The following is a 24842-nucleotide window of genomic DNA, read 5'->3' as shown; positions in this document are numbered from 1 at the left end:
GATCACCACACCATCCGAGCTGAAGGGCGCAACCATGCCTCAGAAGGAATGCTGCCCCAAGCGCTACGAGGCCATCTCTGCAGATGCGCAGGAGTCTCCGGGCGTATCTCTGCGTTCCACGTCCGAGAACCGTCAATTCGAGTTCTCCTTCGCGCCCGTCCGTAAGAACCTATTCCGAGTCACCTTCACGTCGCCAGACCACCCTCTACCTCCTTATCCCAGCGTCACCAAACCGGTCACAGACCTCAAGGACACCCACGTATCGACGAGCACCGATTCTCAGCGCAAAACAATCCAGGTCGGGGACGTCACGGCATCTGTCGAGTGGGCCAACTCGCCGGTGGTCTCACTCTCGTGGAAGGGGCAGCAGAACCAGCCACTGTACCGGGATCTGCCATTGCGCTCGTACGTCGCCGACGGCGCCGGCATCGCACACTACACGGAGCACGACCGCGAGGCTCTGCACGTGGGACTCGGGGAGAAGCGCGCCCCGATGGACCTCAGCGGGCGGCATTTCATCCTGTCCGCCACCGACAGCTTCGGCTACGACGTCTACAACACGGACCCGCTGTACAAGCACATCCCGCTGCTGATCAAGGCGACCCCGCGGGGCTGCGTCGCCATCTTCTCGACCACGCACGGCCGCGGGACCTGGTCCGTGGGCTCGGAGGTTGACGGCCTCTGGGGCCACTTCAAGGTCTATCGCCAGGATTACGGCGGGCTGGAGCAATACCTCATCGTCGGGCGGACGTTGAGGGAGGTGGTGCGGTCGTACGCCGAGCTCGTCGGGTTCCCCCTCCTGGTGCCCCGCTGGGCCTATGGATATATCTCCGGCGGGTACAAGTACACCATGATGGACGAGCCCCCGGCCCACCAGGCGCTCATGGACTTCGCCGACAAGCTGCGCGAGCACGGGATCCCGTGCTCCGCCCACCAGATGAGCTCCGGCTATTCCATCGCGGAAACGGAGCCCAAGGTCCGCAACGTCTTCACCTGGAACAGGTACCGCTTCCCCAACCCCGAGCAATGGATCGCCAAGTACCACGCGCGAGGCATTCGGCTTCTGACGAACATCAAGCCTTTCCTCTTGGCTTCGCACCCGGACTTCCAGAAGCTGGTGGACGCGAATGGGTTCTTCAAGGATCCAGCGACCGGCGAGCCGGGGTACATGAGACTCTGGAGCGCAGGAGGCGCGACCGGGAGTGACGGATGCCACATCGACTTCACCTCCGCCGCGGCATTCAGATGGTGGTACGAGGGCGTGCAGGGCCTCAAGCGCGCGGGGATCGACGGCATGTGGAACGATAACAATGAGTATACGCTCCCCAACGACGACTGGCAACTAGCCGGCGACGAACCCACCGTGGCCATCGCGGACGACGCCACTGCGAGCAAGCCCCAGAACTCCGTCGGCCTCTGGGGCCGGGCCGTCCACACGGAGCTCATGGGCAAAGCATCGCATGATGCACTGCTGGATCTGGAACCGAACCAGCGACCCTTCGTGCTCACCCGGAGCGCCACGGCGGGGACCATGCGGTATGCGGCCAGCACCTGGAGCGGCGACAACGTCACCAGCTGGGAAAGCATGAAAGGCGCGAATGCGCTGTCGCTGAGTGCGGGGATATCTCTCCTGCAATGCAGCGGCCATGACATCGGTGGTTTCGAAGGTAAGAAGACCTGCTCTGCCCGTCGCTGCAGCAAAACCTACCTGTAGATATCTAACTCTATCTCCAACTCCAAACCAGGCCCGCAACCCTCTCCGGAACTCCTCCTCCGGTGGATCCAACTGGGCATCCACTCGCCGCGCTTCGCCATCAACTGCTTCAAGACCTCCCCGGGCAACAGCTCCATCGGCGAAGTCATCGAGCCCTGGATGTACCCGGAGATCACGCCGCTGGTGCGCGAGGCGATCCAGCGCCGCTACGAGATGCTGCCGTACATCTACTCTCTGGGGCTGGAAAGCCACCGGACGGCCGCGCCGCCGCAGCGCTGGATCGGCTGGGGCTACGAGTCCGACCCGGAGGTGTGGACGAAACCCCTAAAAGCCGGCGACGAGCAGTTCTGGTTCGGCGACACGATCCTCGTCGGCGGCGTCTACCAGCCCGGCGTGAGCGTCGCCCGCATCTACCTGCCCCGGAAGGTTGCAACCGCAACCGCGAACGCAAACGACCCCCAATCCGACGTCGACCACGGCTACGTCAACCTCAACGCACCCTACAACCACCTGGCCGCGGGCCAGTGGGTCTCGATCCCCGCCGAATGGCGCAAGAGCATCCCGTTGGTCGCGCGCGTCGGCGGCGCGATCCCCGTGGGCAAGGCGGTGCAGACCCGCGTGCCGGGCGACGAGACCGCGGCGTCGCTGGCCGTCGAGGAGGTCGACGACTACCGGGGTGTGGAGATCTTCCCCCCCAAGGCTTCTTCGCACGGGCAGGTCTTCGTCAACACGTGGTATGAGGATGATGGGATCTCGGTCCGGCCGCGCATCGCCCAGTATACGGTGCGGTATCGCGCCACGCGGGAGACGGTCGTTGTGGGGTTGGTGCGCGACGAGACGAGCGGGTTTGTGCCGGCGTGGAGGGATTTGGATGTTATACTGCACTGCGGGGATGAGAGGCGTGTGGTGGCGGAGGATGGAAGGAGTACGGTGGTGTTCAAGGGGAAGGATGGCCGGGGGCGCGTGGTCTATACCTTCAAGAACTAGACACAAACTAGACGAAGGCGGCAGGGATGAACAACACCAAGTCTTTGAGTCCTGTGGACGACAGATGTTCAGAGTCGGAGGGGGTTCATGTGTATCTGACCGAATTAGATGAGATGTCAATGGCAATGCTAAAAGCTTTTGGTGTGCACACTCACAATTATGGACTAGATGACTGTCAGTCATGTTAGTTCGGCAACTAACATTGAGAGGGATGTTCTGTCCATCGGTTAATCTCGAAAGAAAATGTTGTTCTAAGAAAGATACAGACAGAAACTCCTCAAGAATCCGATCCATCGATGATGTGCCAAATCTACAATGGTTAACTTATTTACTATCCAGCCTGGCCCAAATGGCAGCTCCCAGTTGTCCGAACAATAATACACTATATACAGTTCGCCACAATTCAATCGGAAATAAAGACGATTCAAACATAAGAGTAAGGCCTCGGGCTCCAGCGCGCATCTGTTCGCTCTGCTTGCTCGGCTCCAATTCCATCCGCGCATGCAACAATAATATATCATCAACGAAGGTGGGGAATGATTATCTCTCAATGCTAAAAACTGTGTCCTGTATTAGCGCCATACCACAGCCCATGGCGCTCGACCTGGTTTTCAATGTAGAGGTCATATACAACATGTCTGATCATGCAACTCTACTCTTGTCCGAAACCCAATGTCTCCTCTACAGCAATGGACATCTTGTGTTCCAGAGCTTCGTGTGTCTTGTACGGAGGTAGGTCAAGACGGTTGAAACTGGGAAAGTTAGCCAGCTACTCCGGAAAACAAAAGCAAGAGATGAAAGAAGTCAGGGACATACCAAGTATGCGACTTGGGCAATGCGTTGGGATCGCCCGATTTCTCGATAGTGAACCGGCGAGGCCCGTCCGAGCCTTGCAGATCTTTGAATCCGTTGACCGGAATACGCGAGGTACCAGTGGTGAACTGCAGGAGGCGAGACTTTTGCTCGGCATCCCAGCTGCGGACAATCTTCCAGAAGTTCTGGATGACTTCGTCCTGCTCCTGGTAGCCGCGGTAATCGGTGTGTTTCTTCCAGTCATCAACATCAATATCCGCAATACCGCCAATCAACAATTCCAACTCGCGCTCGTCGAACACGTTGACCAGATCGGCCGGAATCAGCTCGTTGAACCCAGACATGAAGGCATTGAACTGCTCCTCCACCCGCTTCACAATCTTCCACTCAGTTACCAATCTATGACCGTCAGCGAAGTCCACCAGCTTACAAGCACGAGCAACTTACTCAACATATTCATGCTTGTTCTCGTTCGTCACCGGAATGTCGCGACCACCCGGCTTCAGGTCAACAGTGGTGCGCTCGCCGAACTTCTCGTCGTCAACCGCGAAAGTCAACTCCAAAACACCGTCGATGTCGTTCTCCCTGCTATGTGTTAGACTGGAATACTCAGGTCCCTCCATCCAAGGCACTTACAAAGTCCATGTCAAGTTGCGGTGCAAGTCCTCATCAACACCCTCCATGTCCTGGAGCGAGACCTTCTTTCGCAGCATCATCTTATAGAAGGCGCCAATGAAGAACGAATCCAAGAAGCGACGGTGGAAGATGGCCAAGCCGACAACTCGTCCGATGAACTTGAAGTAGTTCAGGTGCTCCGGGTTCACTCCAGAGTGGGGATTAATTTGAAGGGTATAATTATCGTGCGCCGAATACTCGAAAAGACAATAGAACGGGTTAAACATTTCGTGAGAAAGAAGGAAGAAGAATTCACTGCATTTGTCAGATCCGGTTTAACTGTAAGAGAAAACTTGGGTAAACTTACCGTGAGAGACCACCATAATCCAAACCATCTTCGCCATCGAACTTGATCATCAAGCGCTTCTTGAGATCGGAAGCGCTCTGCCGCATGATCTCGGCGTAGGAGTCCTCGAAGATGTTGTTACGTCGGACCTTGACGTGGCACTGTCCAGACATGATACGCAATGCCGGTTGAGACCGGAAGTAGATCAGCTTGCGTCTGAAGTCACGCTTGTATTGCGGTACGCCCTGATCCAGGGAGGAAGGCAAGCGGGGGTCATCCCACGTGGTCGTCTTGGTGTTGTGATCCACGAAGTACACTCGGGCTGTGTTCGTCAACCGCATCTCCCATCCGCTGGGTAGCGGTCCCAACTGCGACACCGGCTGCTGCTGGATCGTAGTATTGGTGCCATTGGAATTCTGCCCGTACATGCGAATATACTGTTGACGCCGAGGATCCACCCACGTCGTAGTGCGGGTGTTGTGGTCCACGAAGTATGGCCGGCCCTCAGGTGTATTGCGCTGCTCCCATCCGGGTGGGAGCTCACCAGTGCCTGCAGTGGTAGCTCCCGTCGCCATCATAGAAACTGCACTGGCGCTGCCTCCTGCCGGAGGTGTTTGAGCCTGCGGCGGCGCCGGCTGTTGTTGGCTCTCGGCCAGGTTCGGAGAATTGGCACCCGTGCGGTCTTCGGGCAGCATTCGACTCTGATGGGCGCGACGCTCCAGTTGCATATTGGCTTCGCGCTGTGTACGCTGCGTGTGTTCGTTGTAGTTCGATGATGGTCGAGTCCAGGTCGTGGTCCGTGTGTTGTGGTCAACATAGTACGTCCGCCCCAGATTGTCTTCTCGGCGCTCCCAGCCCGCTGGCAATCGGCCCTGACTGTCCTCAAACGAGCTCAGGTTGGTGCGAGAGCCTTGCTGACCATTGGCTGGTGCGGCCGGGGCGCCATTGGGCGGCGGAGCAATGATGCTGGTCGGTCGGGGGGTTGAGGGAACACGCTGGGGGTTCAGAGACGCAGTAGAAGCGGCGGCAGACGAATCGACCGGGCCGGGACCGACAGGAGGGTGCGGGGACGATACTGATGGGACAAGTCCACTGGATGTCGATGGCTGAGCATGTGAACGGTGCAAGCCATTGGCCTGGTTGGGAATGGGGGTGGTGAGGTTGGTGGACAGATTGATGATAAGTTTTCCATGAACGGCCAGATTATCGTTGGACTTTTTCAGGTCGCGGGTGAGCATTTCTGTTGCAGACAAGGCAGATGCCTTGCGTCAGCCCCGGATATTCAGCATGATAAGAACATAGCGACTCACCATCACCACCCATCTGTAAATCGATCACGTCGCCAATCCGTACATTGATAACACCAAGAAATCCCTGATCCTTCTTCTTGAACTTCTTCTGATCGAAGATCTGAATTGCGAGAATACTGTCCTCATTGACTCGGCTGCAGAGAACCCCGCCGTCAGTTTCCGAGACCAGCAGTTGCACCACGCGGGGCTCCTTACAGATCAAACATCTCATTCCAGTAAGGGTTCAGCGTCTTCTTGATCACCGATGTCGTGTGAGTTTGCTCACCCCCGACGGTGGCCACCGCAAAAGGATCGGGGAAACCTGCAAGACGTCAGCCCCAGAAACCTTGGCTTGATGAGATCTCCTTGCGGAACTTACGGAAGACATCACGCTTGTATAGACCGTCCGCGGCGATAACTGTAGAATCACGGTCTCCGTCAGTCTCCATCCATCCGTAGGCGGGGCCATCGTAGACAGACGACAAAGGGGCATGTGCTTCTTACTTGTGACCCGAAGATTTGGCTGACTGCAGAAAGGATCTCTATTAGCATCCATTCGAATCCGGATTATGCACGCATGACACTTTTCGTCAAGGAAATGATCGTGCCCGCTTTAAGCAAGGGGGGACGAGGGGGGAAAGAGGGGGGACGCTTGCACATACGCAGGCAGGTTGGAACCCATCCTGAACTGAACCGATCAGGGCAGGCGATAAAGTGCCTTTGGGTGCAAAAAAGCCGATCCGGGCAAGCCTCAAAGGGTGATTCGCGGTGTGCGCATCCACCGCTGTCGACAGGCACGAACCCCAACAACAGCAGTCGAGTCGAGTACCGGTGGTGATCGTGGTAGTAAGAAGGAAAAGTCGGTGGGCGGGGGTGGTTTGAAGGGCGTTGGAACTGTTCAACTCAATGGGAAGAGAGGGGAAGATCCGGAAGCGATTCGAAGGCGAATAGATTGGACGAGGGAAAAGTGGTGGATAGGCGGCGATAAGAGGCGGGTTTCAAGGAGAGGAAAAGAGAGAGAGAAGAGTGAGCGCGAGCACTAACTTAGGCTTGACGATGGAGGCGCGCGGACTTCTATGGGGCTGAGCAGGGCAGTCCTGACGTTGCGCCTTCGGAACCAATCACGACCGAGCGAGGGGTTGAACCGGGAGGAGCAACTGGTGGAGGAGGACTCGGATGAGAGTAGTACTACTGTAGGTAGTAGGTAGTAAGAATACTCATAAAAGAAGGAAAAGGTAGTGACAGCCTGGAGTCAGACGGTAAGTAAAATCTTCCGTAAGAATCCTACCTCCCAGAGGATTCGTGAAAGAGAGAGTGGTAGTGGTGTGAATGGTGGTGGTGGTTGTGGTCGTGGCAAAGGGAAAGGGAAAGGAGGGGAAGTGCAGTGGTGGTGGTGGTGGTGGTGGTGGAAGGAGGGAGGAGAGAGAGTACCGTAGTAGTAAGAGAGCCTGAGGGAGAGAGAGAGAGAGGAGTAAGTCAGCCATCAATGGCGGATCAGCTACGAATTTCACTACAACTACCTCACACTTCTTGACACCACCTCACCACACTCACTCTTGAGATTGACATTCTACTCATCCTAAACCAATGTCCTATGAATCAAGCACTATTCTCATGATTCATTCCCTTTAGGGCTAGGACAAACATCAAAAGAAACCGTCAACTGAGTTTTCTTCCCGGAAAACATGGGAAGTAATGAAGTAATCAGCGCCTACTAACTAAGATGAATACCCTGCGACCTTGCCCTTGGTACACCTTCACTATTCGTTGCATTATTTCCCAAACGACAAACCAGGGAAGGCGAACAGATTAGATTTTCAGTCGCATCATGGGCACAGCAGGTTGCACTGGAACGAACACTAGGCGATGGAATAAATAGAACAATACTTGGTTTTCCAGCCAATCACCCGGCCTCAAAAGGACAGTGATGGCCTGCTTAACAAGGCAACAAGATTATTTCCAATTCACTCATGTTGTCTTTCTCCGGTCTCACATCTCTCGGGCTCTATTGACCGAAGAGAAGGGAAGAAGAAGAAAACCCCCTCAACTAAGTTGTTAAACACCTAGTATGCCCCCCTAACTTCCAGATCGTCTCTCTCATGACGACTCTTCTTTGATGGTGGGGACCCAATGAACGTCGCAATGCCGGTTGCTCTGCTCCGCTTCCTTAAACAAACTCGTCAGCATCGCCCTCTAGACTGGCTGAAGTACCGTCCGTGCCGGTCCTTACCCGGATTGGAGGCCATAAGGCCATAGGTTCAGGTTATCATGCCGTGGCTAAACCGCTGTGACGCCATCCCTCATCTCCCTGTTCATTAGTCAGTTCTACGGACCGAGACCATAACAGATCGGGACCCGGTGACAGTCATCCATGATGGATCTCTTTGATGAAGCTGTCAAGAAGACTGATTTTCTGGTGCAGATTCCTATTGCGCGGTTCTAATTTCTTTGACAAGCGTAGTGTCATGACCGTCCTGGTCCTTTTGAGGGGTGGGTTAGCAGGCAATTCCTGCTCGTAAAGCAATTCTCTGTAGCTAGATGATATCACAGGTATTCCGCCCGTCTGCCCCGTACCCAGTCCGAGATTGCCAGAAAGGTTATCATACAAAAGTCCATTCCAGTAGGTTGACTCCAAAGACAATTAGAAAATAAAGAGGTCCCTCCCTTAATTCCGAGAAACGCGCACACGTGTGCATCAGAGCTACCACGGCCATCATGGTCAACCCAGACGCCTTAGTAGCGCTGGGGCTTCGTGCAATGACCTCTGTTCCTTGCGCAAACGAATATCACCCCATATACACTGAACCGGTGCTGGACGTTTCTCTAGTAAGGCGCATAGCCCCGACCCCGGCCGCGATAACCTCCGCGATAACCGCCGCGAGGCGCGAAACCTCCGCGGTGGCCCCGACCGCCACGGAAGCCACCCCGTCCGCGTCCTCGGGTCATACCCGGCAGGTTGGTACGCTTGGGAACGACCTACATCGTCAAAGTATGCAGTCAGTATCGATCATGGAGGGAGGGTGGATCGATTGCGAGAGGAAGTACCTTCAGGTTCCGGCCGCGGAAGACACTTTCGTTCAGTACAAGGGCCTGGGCTACCAGGCTGGGCTCCGCAAATTCAACATAGGCATATCTGTAGTCGTCCAAAATTAGCCAATCTTGTGACACGACTGGATTCCAGGCGCTGCAACATACCCCTTTGGCTGTCCGGTGAACTTATCCAACAGGATGGTGACTCGGTTTATCGAGCCACAGCTCTGAAAGTGTGCCTGGATTTCCTCAGGGGAAGCACCATAATCCACATTGCCAACGAAGATACTCCGGGCGTCAATCTCTTCTTTGTCCTCGCGTAGGCTCTCCGACTGCTGATCGAGCGTGGCTTGCATCTCGCGCAGCTTGGCCGCTTCAGACTCCATCTCGGCTACCCGCTTCTTCATCGCCGCAATTTCCTCCTGTGATAGACAAGAATGCTTGGGTTAGCACGAATGTCACCATTGCGAGTGTGTAAATCAAATGAGGGCAGCGAGCGGGAGCCCAGCGCTGCGAATTCCAGCGAGCAGCTTCAAGCCGAACGGGACGGTTTTTACCTCATCGTCACCTGCTTCCTCCGGCTGCTCCAGGTGCTCATCCTCAATCTTGTGTTCTTCTGTCGCCATGTTGAATGAGGGTGGTGGGTTTCGATTGTCCGTTCGTGTCCGTTTACACCACTGGGTCGCAAAGTGAAAGCTCGAGCGGGCACCGATAGCTTCCCGCCGGGTTGGGGCTGGTCAAGTGAGCTGCGGGTAGGAAATCTGCTGGAAAAATACAAGATCCGATAAGATAGGCGCGATATGCAACTCCCAGAACTGGGTGTGTAGCGGTCGGTGGGGAGAAGGACCAAGGCAAAAGTTGATTCAATGGAAGACTGGAAGTGGAGGAGAGTGAACGTGATGCTTGCGTTTGATTGTCCCCCGAACTTACTGCCTGCTCTTTCCGGTTTAGCTCTTTGTCAACTGGAATATCCGCTGCCGACTCGGTCATCGATAGTCGAGTAAGGGACTGCGGCGCGCGAAATGCTTTCGATCATCACTGTATTGCTGATCGTTGGCTACTACTAGATATACATTAAAACCACTCGTGGTTTTAATTATGGGGCCAATAAAATTGAAAAGTATCGTGGGAAAATATCCCTCACATCAGCCTCTTCTTCCAGATCCAGTACTTCTGGCGTTTAGAAATACCCGATCACAAGGACACACTACAGCGAGACTAAGTACTTGCAAGAACGAACCTAACAGCCTTTCGGCCACCATCAATGCAATTCGAAACGAACTGACATTGAGAGATTAAACGAGACTCGGCCAGATTGAGGTCACATCGTGTGATAATACGATCTTTGACTTGACCAGGCAAGCCAGTACTCGATCCTGGTCTCTAGTTAGAATGCGCTCAGCAGCTTGGCTGCGAAGCAAGGCCTGTATAGGCACTCGAGCTTTTGTGCCGTCGGAGCAGGAAAGGAGCGACCAACAAGTCGGAAGTCATCATCGTGTCAGATCTATGGTTATGTACAAGAAAAATAGATAGAAGCGTCAATTCATGAAGGTGCGATGTTGTTCTTGCGGTAGGATACTTTCTCCACCGCAACCGTCTCAACCCCGTTGGCATCCGTCTTCAACTGGTAAACATAAAGCACGAGAACATCTCCTTGGATCTACAGCGATGATTAGCATCGGGCCGTCTCAACCGTCTGGGGCACATCTGCAACTCACATCCATCAAGCAGAAGCTGGGTGTGGGCTCATCTCCCTCAGCCCAGTATCCTGTGCTCATCGCACCCGTGGCACTGCCGGGGTTGATGAAGAATCGGCCTTCCAGCTCGAAAGCCTCGAAGCGATGGGTACCACCCCACAGCAAAATATCCACGTCCATCTGACGAGCGGCGATCAAGAGAGCATCCGCATCTCCTGGGGGAATGATCGTATGGCCATGCGTAAATCCGATACGCAGGCTGCCGTGGGTCACGACTTTCGAGAGAGGGAGATTGGGGGAATCGACATCGAAATCGCCTTTAACCAGTTGTAGGTCGGGCGCCACCTGCCGGAGGAACTCGAATGTGTTGCGATCGGTCAAGTTGCCGAGACAGAGAATCTGTCCGATCTTGCCCGGCGTCAGGAGTTTCTTGAACTGTGTTGCGATTGTGTCAATAGAGGGTCAGTAGCAATTGTCAGGAGGGCCATGGGTTACGGCCGAGCAGAAAGTCGCACCTTTGCGGGGAGGTCCTATACCAGGATGGGTCCGGAAGTCAGTCAACTGTTTGTTGTTGCGGGGGACGATCAACAACATACGGGAGCTCTGTCAGGGATGAACAGGTCACCGATGACCAGGACCAGGCGCGAAGTCATTTTGAACGGTGCGGTCACTCAAGGCCCAGGTTAAGATTGAGCTATGAGTCTATGGGGTGTATAAGCGTAAGCGACTGACGGGGGTGCAGATGTATGGACTGCACACTTGTCTGATGGAGATATCAATTAAGCTACCTAAAGTAAGAGGGAGTGACGACTGACTATCTACGGAGTAGGCTGGCGCCCCTATCGATGGAGCGGCGCGGGGAAAGCTTAGGCTATTCCACCGCCGATGCCACGCGCCTGACAGCCCTATGCCCTAGAAGCAGGACCAGTTCGGACTAGTCCGGGCTGCTTACATCTATGAAGGCCGCGTTCCTGCGTGCTGGTCTGCATCTACTGGGCTGTTGAAGGATGGATATAGGGACTGGAAAGATGTAGGAAGAGTGAGTAAGGAACAGGAGTGAGCGAGAACTATCTTGCACTATCATGCTAACAGGGCAGTATTGAACCTGTTCCTATTTCTGCCACCAGGAGTAAGAACGGCAGTTTACATCGTCATCCATCCTCAATTGCGCAAGTACGGAGTATACGGAGCAAGTAGGCGGGCTCGCATAAGTCCTGCAAGCCAATAAATCATCGTTGCTCGGATATACTATCCTCATTCTTGCTCAGACACTAGACTGACTAGTTCCATGAGTCAATTCAATGTGTCTTTAGATTCCTTCCCCAATTGATCCACGGCAGGGCCCGCCCGTTGGAGGCATCCGTCGCTTTACGGCCGATAGAAGGCAAGGGAAAAGGGAAATAATGTGCCCAAAGGGGGAAAGGAACCAAACCAGCCATTGAGAGCTGAAAAAATCTCCTCAATTGATCAACACACCTGGGGACTTTTCTCCCCGTTTGTAGTTATCGTCTTACAATCCTATCCTTCCTCCTCATCCTCACCTCCAATTCTACGTCAGTATACTGTACGTATACACACACCATCGATACTCTTCACCCAAACAAATCCATCCGGAAAGCGAACCCGGCGATCCCCGACCCTTTCCCCTCTTCCTCCTCTTCCTCTTCCCGGCGAGCAGCCCAAGTCAACGCCAGTCACCAGCAAATCCCCTCCCCCGCGGGCTCTCCCGTAGAGAGCCGACCTTTCGGAAAACTGGCGGCCAAACGGACGCAGCAGCGCTTGAGCCTGATCTCCAGACACCTGGATCAGCGACTCCCGCTGCCTGAGCTTAATACCCCGTTCTCGACCGAGAGGAACTCCCTCGCGCCAGACGACCTCGAATATAAACCCATCGATCGCTCCGTTCCTTCTTCCATCCCTCCTTCTCCTACCACTCCATCCTCCCCCCCGCCCAAAATGTCTTCCCAAGCCCCCCACAACACCCTGCTCATTCCCGGGCCCATCGAATTTGATGATGCTGTCCTCCAGTCTATGTCTCACTATGCGTAAGTCCGATTGCCCCTCCTTCCCACACCCCCTCATCCATCACTGTTCGCCATTGAAGCATACCTTCCCTCTTACCCCTCACTAACCGCTATATGTTACACTCCAGTGAGAGTCACGTTGCCCCCGGATTCGTCCAGACCTTCGGTGAGACCTTGTCTCTCGTGCGCAAGCTCTTCCAATCGTCCAACCCCGCCGCTCAGCCCTTTGTCATCTCCGGCAGTGGTACTCTGGGCTGGGATGTCGTAGCGTCCAACCTGATCGAGAAGGGCGAGAATGCCCTGGTCCTCCACACCGGTTACTTTGCCGATTCGTTCGCCAACTGCATTGAGACCTACGGGGCTCATGCCACCCAGCTCAAGGCCCCCATCGGCGAGCGGCCCTCGTTCGAGGAGATTGAGCAGGCGCTCAAGGCGAAGCCGTACAAGATCATCACCATCACCCACGTCGACACCTCGACCGGCGTGCTGAGCGACATCAAGCGCGTGGCCGAGATCGTGCGGCGCGTCAGCCCCGAGACGCTGGTCGTCGTCGACGGAGTGTGCAGTGTCGGCTGCGAGGAGATTGCGTTCGACGAGTGGGATCTGGACGTCGTGCTGACGGCCAGCCAGAAGGCCATCGGCTGCCCTCCTGGCCTGAGCATCCTGATGCTGTCCGGCCGGGCCCTTGACACCTTCAAGTCCCGCAAGACGCCCCCCGCCTCGTACTACGCCTCCATCGGCAATTGGCTGCCCATCATGCAGAACTACGAGAACTTCAAGCCCTCGTACTTCGCCACTCCCCCCACCCAGCTCGTCCACGCCCTGCACACCACTCTGTCCCAGATCACCGCTCGCCCCATCACCGAGCGCTACGCCATTCACCGTCACGCCTCGGACCGCGTCAAGGCTGCCGTCGCCGAGCTCGGCCTGAAGCAGGTGGCCGCCACCCCGGCGAACCAGGCCCACGCCATGACCGCCATCTGGCTGCCCGAGGGCCTCGCTCCCCCGGACGTGCTGCCCGGTCTGCTGAAGCGCGGGGTGATCTTCGCAGCGGGTCTGCACAAGGAGGTTGCCACCAAGTACATCCGCTTCGGCCACATGGGTGTCAGTGTCACCGACCCCGCCCGGTCGGACATTGACAAGGCCATTGCCGCCTTGAAGGAGGCTCTGACCGAGGCCAAGCAGGCCAAGGGACTGTAAATAATCCACAAGACTGTCATATTGAACTTAGCCAAACTACGAATAAAAATCGCAAAACAATTCTGAATGAACATGCCCCGTCTATGCAAAAATCCCCCTGAAATTCTACTCGAGTAGTCACAGCACTTACCCCACCAGTTAGTTGTACTGTAGATTGCCCGCCCCGATCTCGGACCAGTGCAATGGTAACCGATAAGCGCCGCGAGAGGGATAACCTACCGAATCGGGCAATTCTTTCCCGCCCCCGGCGCCTCAACGATTAGACGCAAATCAGTCAACTATCAGCATCCATCTGTTGTAGAGTGCTCAAGTAGAATACAGAAGGGATTGAATCTCGGCCCTTAGGAAGGCATGTAAGCTCATGCCAAGAGCACCAAGTCCATGGTTTGGTCAATGGAACACACACCTGGGTAGCGGCCAGAGAGGACTATATATTCCGGAACCTCGGGAATCCCACAAGCTTCGCATCACGCTGCTTAGCGAATTCCGCGGAGATTTTCTTTCTCATGTGATACACTTGTTGCTCTGGATACCTAGGCGATCTGCCATGCCTATAGAGTGTCGAGCACTATCCTTCTTGAATGGTCGTGGAGAAGATCGAAATAAGGAAGGGACCGTTTTGAAGATGGTAAGTATTGATCGGGACGGGAGGACAAGAGCTAAGGGTAAAGGGAGGTTACTTCTGTTCCAGTGCAGACTGATGTGCACTCTTATCAGGCGAGTGGGAAGTGTTGCCAATACTTCGACAGCGAACATAGTCCAGAGAGATTAGTGTGTGGCAGGGACGAGAAAGAAGATCAAGACAGAATATATCTAGTGGTTGCCAGGAGTATAGCGGTAGACGGGGGTATGGATGGGCATGCTGAACGAGATATTAAGCAAGAGGAAATGAAGTTCAAGAGAGAATAGCCATAGTATCACTCTCCCTCATGCCTCTCTCAGCTTTACAAGAGCAGAGACAGAGGGATCGAATGACTATGGATGCATTGTAAGATTTCCGTAATAACATCAAGCTTGGACAACATCCATTCCGGTCAGGGTTTCTTTTTTTGTTTTCCTGTTTTCGCTGTGCAAAGGGGGGTTTTATTATTATATTAATGCCATAAGTCACTCCGTCACTGCCACACTCCGGCCCCTTTGTCAGTGCTAAGCTTCTGTTTCCCCTCTACGCAAGGCTAGGAAAGCCCGCACATCGGTTACATATTGTAGAGCTTCTAACATGGGGACGAGGTGGAGCAGCCCATTATCCGTCGGATCATTAATCCAGCCCTCAATGGGGATTGCGTTATCTGCAATCGAAGGTCAGTGGGGGGGGCGAGCTGCACCCAACATCCGGGAACCCATACGCACCTTCGTGAAAAATATAACTCATAGGACTATTGTCCAATATCATCACTTTACTCAGGTCTGGCTCAACAGAGCTGAGATCTTTAATGTATGCGCCGTTGCGAAAGGTACAATGTTGCCGGTAATACCGCGCGTGGAAGTATTTCCGCTCCTGTTCCAGCCAGTCGATGACCGGATCCGCGTACTCTTGCACGCTCGCAGTGAAGACCACCAGCTTGTACCATTTACACACCTTGCGGAGAAACTCATCACAGTGAGGCCGTTTATGGACATAGTACAAGATGGGATGTTGCGGACCAAGCGTGGTCGGAGGCCCGCCTGGAGTCAGAGCGGTCGTCATGGGCGTGGACAACTTGACTTCAACCATGTGGCCGCTGGACATGCGGCCACCCTTGGCCAGGGAGTGGATGAGTGTTTCGTCGAGATCGAGGACCAGAGTCTTTTGCGGGCTTTTCGTGCTGCGGAGGTTGGCCGTGTAAGAAGGTATGCGCTGGGGAATCAGAGGTCGAGGAGGAACGGGTGAATGCGGATATCGAGTGACTCGATGGACCGACGGGGAGGTCGGGGACTTCAAGCTATCGAGATTGACAGCGCCCTGGGATCCATTCTGCGACGTCTGTCCCAGATCCGTGCTTTGCGAACGACGCTGCCGGTTCCGCTTGAACGCCTCTTCATTATGAAGCTTGATTCGAATAGATCGTCGAGGGGCGTTGTCGTCCGGTGCATGCTCTGAGTTGGAGGACTTGGACTTGACGGACCGAGAATGACTGCTGCTGAGTCCCTTGGCGCTTCGCCGGTCCCCCTCAGACTCGGACGTACTCGAGGCAATTGATTCGCGTGATCTATGAGCTTTGGGTCGCCGCGCGGTTCGTTGCTTGCCGTGTGTTGGAGTCCCTCCTTTGCCTGGCGTGCCAGGACTTGATCTTTTGGAACGACCCGGAACCAAGCGGCCGATTTTGCGGAATGGAGCCAGTGGAGAGTAATGCCCATCATCTTCGCGAAAGCAGTGGACGACAAAGAAGCCAGGCGCCGCTAAGCTTGACAGAATAAACTTGATTGTCTCGGCAATCGCATCGAAGAACCGGTGCACGAATAGTCCTATGGTGCGGTTTGTGCCCAGAGAGCGATCCTTGGATAGACTTCGTAATAATGGTGATTTCTCGTCAAGCGTGTACTCATGGTTTTCGAGGTCATCTGGCGCGCCGGGCGTCTCATCGTGGCTTTTCTCATGGTGTTCCGAAGCATGGAAGTTGCTCTCACTATAGGACCGGAACTTGGCGAGGTCGCCTGGTTCAATTGTCCGGGAAATCTCTCCTTGCGATCGAGATCGTTGACGACTTCTACTGGAACTGGTAGGCTGGCCAATCACTCGGGACGACAAGATGTTCAGCGAGTTCATCTTCCGACGTGGCCCACGGGTGTCCGGGCTGGCGCAGGTGTCTAATTATGTTGAGCGGAGGCGCCGGTCAGCACCTGGTCAAGTGACGAAGCAACTGGAGGTAGAAATGCGATGCACGGAAGAGGAAAGACATCGAGCTGTACCGACCTCAATGCGCCAGTCGACAACCCGTGCTGATAACTGTTGACGGTTGACCCCAACTGGTTTTGGGCTGGGCGAAATTGGTGAGTGATAGCCGTCGCCGTAGTCCTTGGCCTAACCGACGGGCGGATAAGCGGGATGGAGTGAGGGAGAAGGAGGATAGGAAGACCCCTCGTAACGTTTGTAATACGACTATATACAGACAGTCGAGGACGAGGGTGTGAGTTTTAAAGAAAAGGGGAAGGGGTAGAGAAAGAGAAAGTGAGGAGAGTTGAGGAAGACGCCGAGGAGGAGAGAGAGAGAGAGAGAGAAGAGGTGGTGGAGGAGGAGGAGGAGGAAGAGGAGGAGGGAAGGCAACCAATCCATAGTTACCGTATGTATTATTTGATTGTATGTACAGCTACTGCGCCGGTTCGTTGGGCCGAGCGGGCAAAATCTCCCTCCGTCACATCCCACTTCCACTACTAAACTGACTGGCTCTTCCGCCTTTCACTTCCTCCTACTCTCCCCTCCCCTCCCCTCTTTCTTTTCTCCCTGCTCGGCTGCACATTCCTCTCTTCACCTACCTCAACTTCGTTTTCCAGAAGGAAGCCTCATTTCTTCGGAAAATTACTCTTGAGGCGACCAGTTTGCGAGCTTGACAGCTGTTGCGAGTGCGCTAACACTTCCCAACGAGTTTCCCTGGTATGCGACTTGTGCGACCAACCCGATGACTCCACCGTTCTGCCTCACTAATGCTGCATATAGCTCAACACACCATTGAAGCTTGGTGACCTTCCGTCTCATTTAGACTTTGAATCGCCGGATCAGAGCACTTGGCAGCCTAATTTCTGAACGTCAAAAACAAAATGCCTGCTACTTCGGGGCCTTTGACGCCCGGCCTGGCGTCCTTCCTCAAGACATTGAAGACCAACCACATTGACACATCCATTGACAACCTGATCTCGTACGTCTCCTTCACCATGCGACGGCTGGCTGCAATCGATATCGACGCTGTACTGACATACCCTCAGGCTTCTTAAGCGCAGACAAATCCGCCATTCCAGATCGTGTGCTACTGCGACCGCCTATCTTCTGCGCGGTGTGATATCGGCCTCTAGAACGAACGACGCCAACAAGTTGATTGAGAGAGTGCAGCATGTTGGAAGACGGCTTATGGCAGCTCAGCCCCGGGAGATGGTGGTCGGCAACATCGTCAGGCGCGTGCTCGGACTGATTCGTGACGAGGCCGAAGACGACCGTGAGGGCGACTTCAACCTTAGCGAAGCTGGCTCTGAAAGTCAACCTCAAACCCCTCGTGGTCTCGACGGTATGGCCTCTGCCTTGTAGCATGTCTGGTGTAAGACGAATCCGGGACTGATGACGAACGACACCATAGATCCCACCGATGCTCTTTCCGCTCGCCATGACGGCTCCGACCGTGGCGCATCGAGACAACCCTTGCCTGCGCTGACAGCCGCCCCGATCTCGATGTTTAGTCTGCTTTCGCACCCCGACACCGAGGGCTCCCTGCCTGGAACCCCTGTGTCCGCATCGCCCTCCGGTCGGCTATTAGGCCACGCGCCCAGCAAAGACATTCGGGCTGAAGTTCTGGACGGTATCAGCGAGATCATCGACGAACTGACCCAGGTCGACGATCAGATTGCGGCCTATGCTTTGGACCACATCCACTCCAACGAAATCATCCTCACTCACACCTCATCGACCACGGTCCAGAAATTCCTGCTGAAAGCCGCGGCCAAGCGGAAGTTCACGGTCATACATGCCGAAGCCTTCCCCAACAACCACGAGGCGACGCACGCCACCGTCAGCGGGGCCAATCCCCACGACGACGAACTTCTGAGCACCGAATCCTTCCAGAAGCCTTTGATTGCTCTGGGCATCACCGTCATCCTCATCCCCGACTCCGCGGTATTTGCGCTCATGTCCCGTGTCAACAAGGTTATTCTAGGCACGCACTCCGTCCTGGCCAACGGTGGACTGGTCGCCTCCGCCGGTACTCGGGTCATCGCTCGCGCCGCCAAGGTGCATCAGACCCCTGTTGTGGTGGTGAGCGGGGTGTACAAGTTGAGCCCGGTCTATCCGTTTGACTTCGACTCGTTGATCGAGTACGGAGACGCCAGCAAGGTCATCAGCTACGAGGATGGCGACTTGGTGGATCAGATTGACGTGCAGAACCCACTGTACGACTATGTTCCGGCGGAACTGATTGACCTCTACATTACGAACTTGTACGTCCCCCTTCTTGTGACCCCCCCTTTAGACCTAGTACTAACCACTACTTCTTATTTAGGGGAGGACATGCGCCATCTTATCTGTACCGTATTGTGTCGGATCACTACCGCAAGGAGGATATCAGTGTCTGAACGCCTGGCCAAGAAAGGCAAAATCAATTAAGAAAAAGAATCACAATGGCAAAAAAAGCGGGTTTATGAACAATTGGATTTCTTATGGCTGGAACAGGTCACATGCCAAAATGGATATAAAAGGCGTAAGGAATTATCATAGACAATATAAGAGACGATACCCAAGGCGTTACACAAAAGGAACTCATCGAATGCGGGTTGAGTATAATCGAACATCTACAAGCAGTACTACATCAGGAATACAGAAGTATGTTTTTTTGAAGAATTTGATATTTTAGGGCCCTTCCCAAGGAAATCAATCATGGCGCCATGTTTTTATGGATATAACAATCGTAGTGGAAACCGCAAATATTGGGTTTGTATTTGCAGGGTGTCTTCTCAATCCAGCCCTTTCTTTGCTTTGAACCATTACAAAAAAAGGAAAAAAGTTCCAGACCATAGAAGAGAAAAAAAAAGGTTCGCCTCCCAAGCCGATCGTTTTGTTCTTGCTATGGAATGGGCCCCCCCAAGAGAGAGATCCCCTCCGGAAAAAATATCATGATTCCCCGGAGTAGCAGCCAGCATCTTTCGTTGCGTTGGTGGTGGGTTGCTTAAGAGCGGGGCTTCTCCTTCTTCTCCTTCCAGAGGGCCATGAGACCGACACCGGAGACCTTGACGACCTTGAAACGGACACCGGGAATATCACCCTTGGCCTTACCCTTACGACCGAAACCGGCGAGGAGGACCTCGTCGTTCTCATCGATGAAGTTCAAGCAACCGTCATTGGGGACTGTGGAGGGGGTTCAAGGTCAGCGGGATATTCAGATATGTGGTTTGTGGTTCTGTGTGACTGCTGCGATGGAGATTCTCATTGTCGCCACCTTTTGTCCTCCACATCGCATTCATGGCACAACCCATGGATTCATCCAGATGATCGTCTCCGAGAATCCACCACCGCACAACACACAGCAACCAGCAATAGGGAAAAGGGATGACCCACCGAAAGCAGTGACCTTCTTGCCGTTCTTGATGAGCTGGACCTTGACACACTTGCGGATAGCGGAGTTGGGCTGCTTGGCCTCAACACCGACCTTCTCGAGGACGATACCCTTGGCGTGGGAAGCACCACCGAAGGGGGAGGACTTGTAGGCGGTACCGAGAAGGCGCTTCTTGTAGTGCAAGTCGGCCCAACGGTTCTCGCGACGGGTGGTCGCGAGCTTGCGGGCGGCGTTCAAACCACGGGGCTGTCCCTTACCCATCTTGTCGGATTATGTGCGAATGAAAACTGTAGCAGGAAAAAAAAGCATTAGATGTCATTCCTGTCTTCTTCTTGGGCCATGCATCGCGTGATTCCTAGTTTTCCAAGTCCCCGAGAATATGCGCGGATCGTGAAAATGTGCATTGCGGTGTGTGTTTCCGTTGATGCCGTCCTTCTTTTCATTGCTCGGTATTCGATCGGATCGCTCCTCTTCTTGATATTTGTTTCAGATGCATCCTCCTGCTGCTCGTGATTGAATAGACGTGGGCGGAATGGATATCGAAGTGTCGTACTGATGGATATTGACGGCGAGAGATATCTATCGGCGGCGGGACTCTTTTCTCTCTCTCTCTCTCTCTCTCTCTCGGGCGGGTTGCACTTTCGATCTCACGCAAAAAAAACGGGGGAACATGGAAAACCAGACGCAGAGAATGATAGCAGTGATAGGAAAATCGCCAATACGTACCGACTGATGGAGATGCCGAAAGGCTGGATGGGCGGATGGTTGTCGAGAAGTCGAAAGGTCAAAGGGGGGTCTTCCTTTCACGGCCGGCGGTCGCTCAACTAGATCGAAAATGTTCTGCTGTGCGCCTTCGCCCTAAACGGCCGCTAAGCGAGCCTGCCCCCGGCTGACCTTTTCTCCGTCCCGATTCTGCGGCTTCTCACCGCCTGCTGATTTTCTCCATTCTGGAAGGAGAGTCGATAACGATAAGACCCCCGGAATGAACATGATGCATGTTATCAATCCGTACCTGACGGACTTATACAAAACTTGTTAACTACAGTCTACAGTCTACAGTCTCATCGCTATCAGGTTATTGATCTTCTCACTCTACAAACTTGGGCTATTACCCGAAGTCCCAAGTATAATGCCTTAAATTCTAATTACCCGTCTACAATCGAACCCAACCCCCAGACCACAATGGCCTCCAACACTCTCCGCATGGATCCCAAGATGGATCCCCGCATGGAAACCCTCCGGAAGATAAGCTCCCAGCGACTTCCCCCACCAGTCCTGTTTCAAGGGCCCCCCTCCCACAATGCCTCCAACATCTCGATTCCGCCGCCCCCTGCAGCAGTCGGGGTCATCCCCGGAGATCGGACAGGGCCGGAACCTGGACCAGGCCGAGGAGGCAGTCAATCGCCGCCGCTGCATCGGAACCGGCCCGCCCGCGGCGGCCTCGAGGCCTCTGGCGGCGGCACCTTTGGCTCACCCTTCCTCACTCGCAAGCAGTCCAAGGGGGACATCGATGGCTCCGATGCGATCTGGCAAGAGATGCAGAGCGCGCTCTCGGAGGTGGAGCTGAGTGCCACGACGGGCGAGCATGTGTTCGGGGAGAAACATTCCGAGGCGTTGGAGGATCTCCGGGCCAAGCAGCTGAAGCTCGCGCAGGCGTGGGCGCGCAGCGAGGCCGCGGATGACAGAGCCGCGGATGCGAAAGAGGCGGCTCCGCCGGCCAAGGGTGCTGCTGCTGCTGCTGCTACCTCGCAGGGACAGGGGGCGCGGGGCGTCGCGGGTCCTGGCGTCTCCGGGGAGCCGGCTCCCGTGGAGGATGGCGGCGCGGCGCGGAATCTGGATGAGGAGACGGAGAAGGATATTCTCCTTGCGCGCGAGAGACGCGAGGCTAACGATCGGTACTTTGATCGTGTGAACAATGGCGTGCTGGATGTCGTGGCCAAGTTGGAGGAGGTCGCCCAGGCTATGCGTGCTGTGGAGCGGGAGAGTCAAGATATCTGGAGCGATACGGATAGTGTGGGCACGGCGACAGAGACTACTGCCGATGCGGGCTGAAGAAGCAGACGCGGGCCCGCACTCGAGCTTTCTCACCTATATGATTCTCTCTGGCAAGAGATCAGCTGGTATGACAATTGCGCCTGCAGGTGGCTTTCATGCTACGGACCTGGATTGGATACTGCTGGAACTGGAGTTTGACGGTTCAAACCAAAGGCGGATGCCACTGTGCGAGGAGGGCAATATCCGACCTTCGCCGCGTCTATCTATACTAATACCGATTATTTGTCTACACCAGACTTCTGTCATTTTAAAACGACGAGCAATAATCAATCCGCAACAAACACAGTAGAAGAACATCCCAAACTTTTCAAAGTACCAACAACGAAATCAAGGGTATCAGAGACACAAACTACACCCGATATCATACAAGCCCAAGCATAACACACATAACTGAAAAAAACACCCCTCCTAAGAAAACCCACATCCATCCTCTCTCTACTCGTTCTTCACCAGCCTCACAGCCGAGCTCCACCCTTCCACGGCCATATCCCGCACGTCCTCCCAGCTAGCCTCGTAGGCCTTGTTCGCCAGGGTTTTCACCTCCGTGTTCCAGCGGTGCTTGAGTAACTCGGACAGCGTCGGCTGGGTGCGTTTGGGCGGCAGCTCCTGCAGCTTCTCGGTCTCGCTGGGGATCAAGCGGCGATCGTAGGCGCCGGTCGACGAGGCCAGCCAGGTCAATGCGCGGGTCTGGTCGCGGATCGCGTTGCGTTGCTCGAGCCGGTTGTACCGATGGACTTGGACGGTCAGGTAGAGGACGGTCGTGGTCAGGGCGAAGCCACTCGCCTAAAGAGCTGGGGTCAGTTTCGTGGACGACGTGTGTAGGAAGGTCTAGGATCGAGGAATAGCCTCCGTCCGTGAAACAGGTGGCGAGAGTGGAGTCTAACTCACAAATCCTGTGAAGAAGCCCATTTGGAAAAAAAATTGTCCGTGACTGGCTGGAGAGCACCAGGTCGAGTATCGCAAGCCTGGTGCAGTGCTATTGACCGGAGCAGTCAAGCAGGCGGGGAGGAAGGAAGGACGGAAGAACGTAGCGGACTGGCAAGGTACCTAGTCGAGATGCTGGATTGGATGTAAGGATCGAACAGGCGACAACACAATAGCAATTCTCAATTCACAAGAACATTAAAAAGTAGATTTACCCCGGAAAGTTGCAAACAGTAACAGAAGTATCGCTTCATTGCCAGTAAAACAGTCGCAGCGATTCCAACAGCGCGGACCGGGGCCAGCCGTCGAACCGCACTCCGATTGGCCGATGCGGGCAAAAGCCGAATCCATCTTTTGCTTCTCTCGCAGAACTTCCAACCGCATGAATCGATAACCACCAGACCCAGCCTGGAGCCTCAACCCACTCACTCGCCCACCAGGCTAACACCACCCTGTACACCTTCGAACCCGGCCAACTCAAATCCCACCCTCACTTCGATCGGATATACACCTCGCAACCGCACCATCCTCTCCACCCAACAACCGGGTGTAAGAGCAACCAACCAACCAACCTACAACCACCCCTAAAATAAACCAGCACAATGGCCGGAGGCGCCGCCAAATACCGGCACCTGAGCCGCAAGTCCTCGCACCGACAAGCCCTCCTCCGCAACCTGGTCACCTCCCTCTTCACGCACGAGTCGATCACCACCACATGGGCCAAGGCCAAGGAAGCCCAACGACTGGCCGAGAAGCTGATCACCTTGGGCAAGAGAAACACCGAAGCCAGCCGGAAGAGCGCCCTGGCGACATTTTACGTACGTGCCACCGCCGCCCACTTAGCCAGCCCCTAAACCCATTCCCCCCCCAAGCCCAATCCCTGCCTCGAGCCCATTCCTCCCCAAAACCCCCCCCAAAAAAGATACTAACAAGCCCCGGAACAAAAAAAAAGACCCCGCACTCCATCCTCCCCAAACTCTTCGGCCCCCTCCGGGAACGCTACGCCAACCGACCCGGCGGCTACACGCGGGTGCTGCGCGTGGAGGCCAAGAAGGACGACCAGGCGGAGAGCGCGATCCTGGAGCTGGTCGATGGGCCCAAGGACATGCGGTTCGCGCTGACGGCGCGCACCATCGCGCGCCAGCGCGCCCAGGGCTTCGACACCCTCAACGAGATCACCGCGCTGAACGTCCGTAAGGTGACGCGGTTCCGGGACGGCGGGGTCGACGCCCTCGAGACCGCGGTGCGGAAGTTGAAGCTCAGCGGGCATGGGGAGAAGTCGGCCAGCACCGGCAGTGACGATGGCGAAGGCGAGGGCTTTGGGTGGAAGGGGCGGAAGCAGAAGGTGCAGAAGGTAAAGAAGGTGAAGAAGGCTCCGCTGGCTTAGACACAGAGAATAACTAACGGGATTGGATATTGGATTGTCGGGGCATGGGGTTGGGTTTCGGGTCTTGCCAACAAGGAATTCACAGATTGCGGGTTGGCATAAGGATTGAGCAGGCAAGAGAGGGACGGAGACTCTTGGGTGATTTGGATGGTGATGGTGGGGTTTATTAGCAGCGACGCTGGTCCGCCTTTTCTGGTTTATTTTTTCTTTTCTCTCTATTTCATTTATGTACCTTATATCATCTCGTATGTTGTTTCTCTCTCTGCTGCTGCTTCCTTTCAACCTTACTGGACCAGAGGCTGGCTATGGCTGTATTCTAGCTGACTTGGCTTTTCGGGAAATGATACCGTGAAAACAATGGAGTTCGCTCAATAGTACCCATTACTTGTGAAATACCACGACGATATAGCCTAAAAACGGCGACTAATCTGGTTTCGGCATTGATTCAATCATAAATTTATTGTGTCTAAGCACTGTCACCCATCACCACTCCAGCAAGATCTAATGAGATATAGCAAGTTTTAAAGCCAC

General features: G+C 54.7%; 11 protein-coding genes across 11 annotated transcripts; 5 read left to right on the top strand and 6 right to left on the bottom strand.

Moving 5' to 3' along the window:
- Positions 1-34: 34 nt before the first annotated feature.
- BO86DRAFT_312341 (putative alpha-glucosidase) lies at positions 35-2701 on the top strand (the record flags this gene model as incomplete). The annotated part of the gene is made up of 2 exons (XM_025667947.1): positions 35-1667; positions 1746-2701. 2 exons carry the CDS (start codon positions 35-37, stop codon positions 2699-2701), a joined length of 2589 nt encoding a protein of 862 aa, XP_025527992.1.
- A 652-nt stretch (positions 2702-3353) lies between these two features.
- On the bottom strand, positions 3354-6446 carry BO86DRAFT_399339 (NEDD4 family E3 ubiquitin-protein ligase; the record flags this gene model as incomplete). The annotated part of the gene is made up of 10 exons (XM_025673620.1): positions 3354-3453; positions 3518-3913; positions 3962-4099; positions 4151-4444; positions 4497-5715; positions 5786-5919; positions 5981-6086; positions 6144-6182; positions 6269-6291; positions 6427-6446. The coding sequence occupies 10 exons, from the start codon at positions 6444-6446 to the stop codon at positions 3354-3356; spliced, it is 2469 nt and encodes an 822-aa protein (XP_025527991.1).
- A 1776-nt stretch (positions 6447-8222) lies between these two features.
- On the bottom strand, positions 8223-9693 carry BO86DRAFT_389092 (polyadenylate-binding protein). Its single transcript, XM_025672040.1, has 4 exons — positions 9352-9693; positions 8960-9216; positions 8810-8897; positions 8223-8740 (listed from the first exon to the last, which is right to left on the bottom strand). Exons 1-4 carry the CDS (start codon positions 9418-9420, stop codon positions 8588-8590), a joined length of 567 nt encoding a protein of 188 aa, XP_025527990.1. The 5' UTR covers positions 9421-9693; the 3' UTR covers positions 8223-8587.
- A 598-nt stretch (positions 9694-10291) lies between these two features.
- On the bottom strand, positions 10292-11303 carry BO86DRAFT_389090 (vacuolar protein sorting-associated protein 29). The gene is made up of 4 exons (XM_025672039.1): positions 11088-11303; positions 11007-11021; positions 10513-10926; positions 10292-10454 (listed from the first exon to the last, which is right to left on the bottom strand). The coding sequence occupies exons 1-4, from the start codon at positions 11142-11144 to the stop codon at positions 10338-10340; spliced, it is 603 nt and encodes a 200-aa protein (XP_025527989.1). The 5' UTR covers positions 11145-11303; the 3' UTR covers positions 10292-10337.
- A 723-nt stretch (positions 11304-12026) lies between these two features.
- On the top strand, positions 12027-13787 carry BO86DRAFT_338457 (alanine--glyoxylate transaminase). The gene is made up of 2 exons (XM_025668986.1): positions 12027-12536; positions 12644-13787. The coding sequence occupies exons 1-2, from the start codon at positions 12448-12450 to the stop codon at positions 13713-13715; spliced, it is 1161 nt and encodes a 386-aa protein (XP_025527988.1). The 5' UTR covers positions 12027-12447; the 3' UTR covers positions 13716-13787.
- Positions 13788-14715: 928 nt separating this feature from the next.
- nemA (Nem1-Spo7 phosphatase catalytic subunit NEM1) lies at positions 14716-16929 on the bottom strand. The gene is made up of 3 exons (XM_025672038.1): positions 16609-16929; positions 15066-16502; positions 14716-15004 (listed from the first exon to the last, which is right to left on the bottom strand). Exons 2-3 carry the CDS (start codon positions 16459-16461, stop codon positions 14862-14864), a joined length of 1539 nt encoding a protein of 512 aa, XP_025527987.1. The 5' UTR covers positions 16462-16502; positions 16609-16929; the 3' UTR covers positions 14716-14861.
- A 124-nt stretch (positions 16930-17053) lies between these two features.
- Positions 17054-19136, top strand: BO86DRAFT_448073 (translation initiation factor eIF2B subunit beta). The gene is made up of 5 exons (XM_025676623.1): positions 17054-17286; positions 17350-17548; positions 17616-17911; positions 17981-18833; positions 18896-19136. Exons 2-5 carry the CDS (start codon positions 17451-17453, stop codon positions 18966-18968), a joined length of 1320 nt encoding a protein of 439 aa, XP_025527986.1. The 5' UTR covers positions 17054-17286; positions 17350-17450; the 3' UTR covers positions 18969-19136.
- Positions 19137-19558: 422 nt separating this feature from the next.
- Positions 19559-20206, bottom strand: rps23 (40S ribosomal protein uS12; the record flags this gene model as incomplete). The annotated part of the gene is made up of 2 exons (XM_025673619.1): positions 19559-19737; positions 19948-20206. 2 exons carry the CDS (start codon positions 20204-20206, stop codon positions 19559-19561), a joined length of 438 nt encoding a protein of 145 aa, XP_025527985.1.
- A 738-nt stretch (positions 20207-20944) lies between these two features.
- On the top strand, positions 20945-22376 carry BO86DRAFT_389084 (DUF5315 domain-containing protein). Its single transcript, XM_025672037.1, has one exon. The coding sequence runs from the start codon at positions 21128-21130 to the stop codon at positions 21995-21997; it is 870 nt and encodes a 289-aa protein (XP_025527984.1). The 5' UTR covers positions 20945-21127; the 3' UTR covers positions 21998-22376.
- On the bottom strand, positions 22227-23151 carry BO86DRAFT_361862 (MICOS complex subunit Mic12 family protein). Its single transcript, XM_025669886.1, has 2 exons — positions 22889-23151; positions 22227-22783 (listed from the first exon to the last, which is right to left on the bottom strand). The coding sequence occupies exons 1-2, from the start codon at positions 22907-22909 to the stop codon at positions 22436-22438; spliced, it is 369 nt and encodes a 122-aa protein (XP_025527983.1). The 5' UTR covers positions 22910-23151; the 3' UTR covers positions 22227-22435.
- A 160-nt stretch (positions 23152-23311) lies between these two features.
- BO86DRAFT_361859 (mitochondrial 54S ribosomal protein bL17m) lies at positions 23312-24662 on the top strand. The gene is made up of 2 exons (XM_025669885.1): positions 23312-23742; positions 23877-24662. Exons 1-2 carry the CDS (start codon positions 23527-23529, stop codon positions 24309-24311), a joined length of 651 nt encoding a protein of 216 aa, XP_025527982.1. The 5' UTR covers positions 23312-23526; the 3' UTR covers positions 24312-24662.
- Positions 24663-24842: the final 180 nt, after the last annotated feature.

Source organism: Aspergillus japonicus, assembly GCF_003184785.1.
Source record: "Aspergillus japonicus CBS 114.51 unplaced genomic scaffold BO86scaffold_22, whole genome shotgun sequence".
Taxonomy (NCBI): domain Eukaryota; kingdom Fungi; phylum Ascomycota; class Eurotiomycetes; order Eurotiales; family Aspergillaceae; genus Aspergillus; species Aspergillus japonicus.
This window is presented reverse-complemented; position numbering and strand designations above follow the sequence as displayed.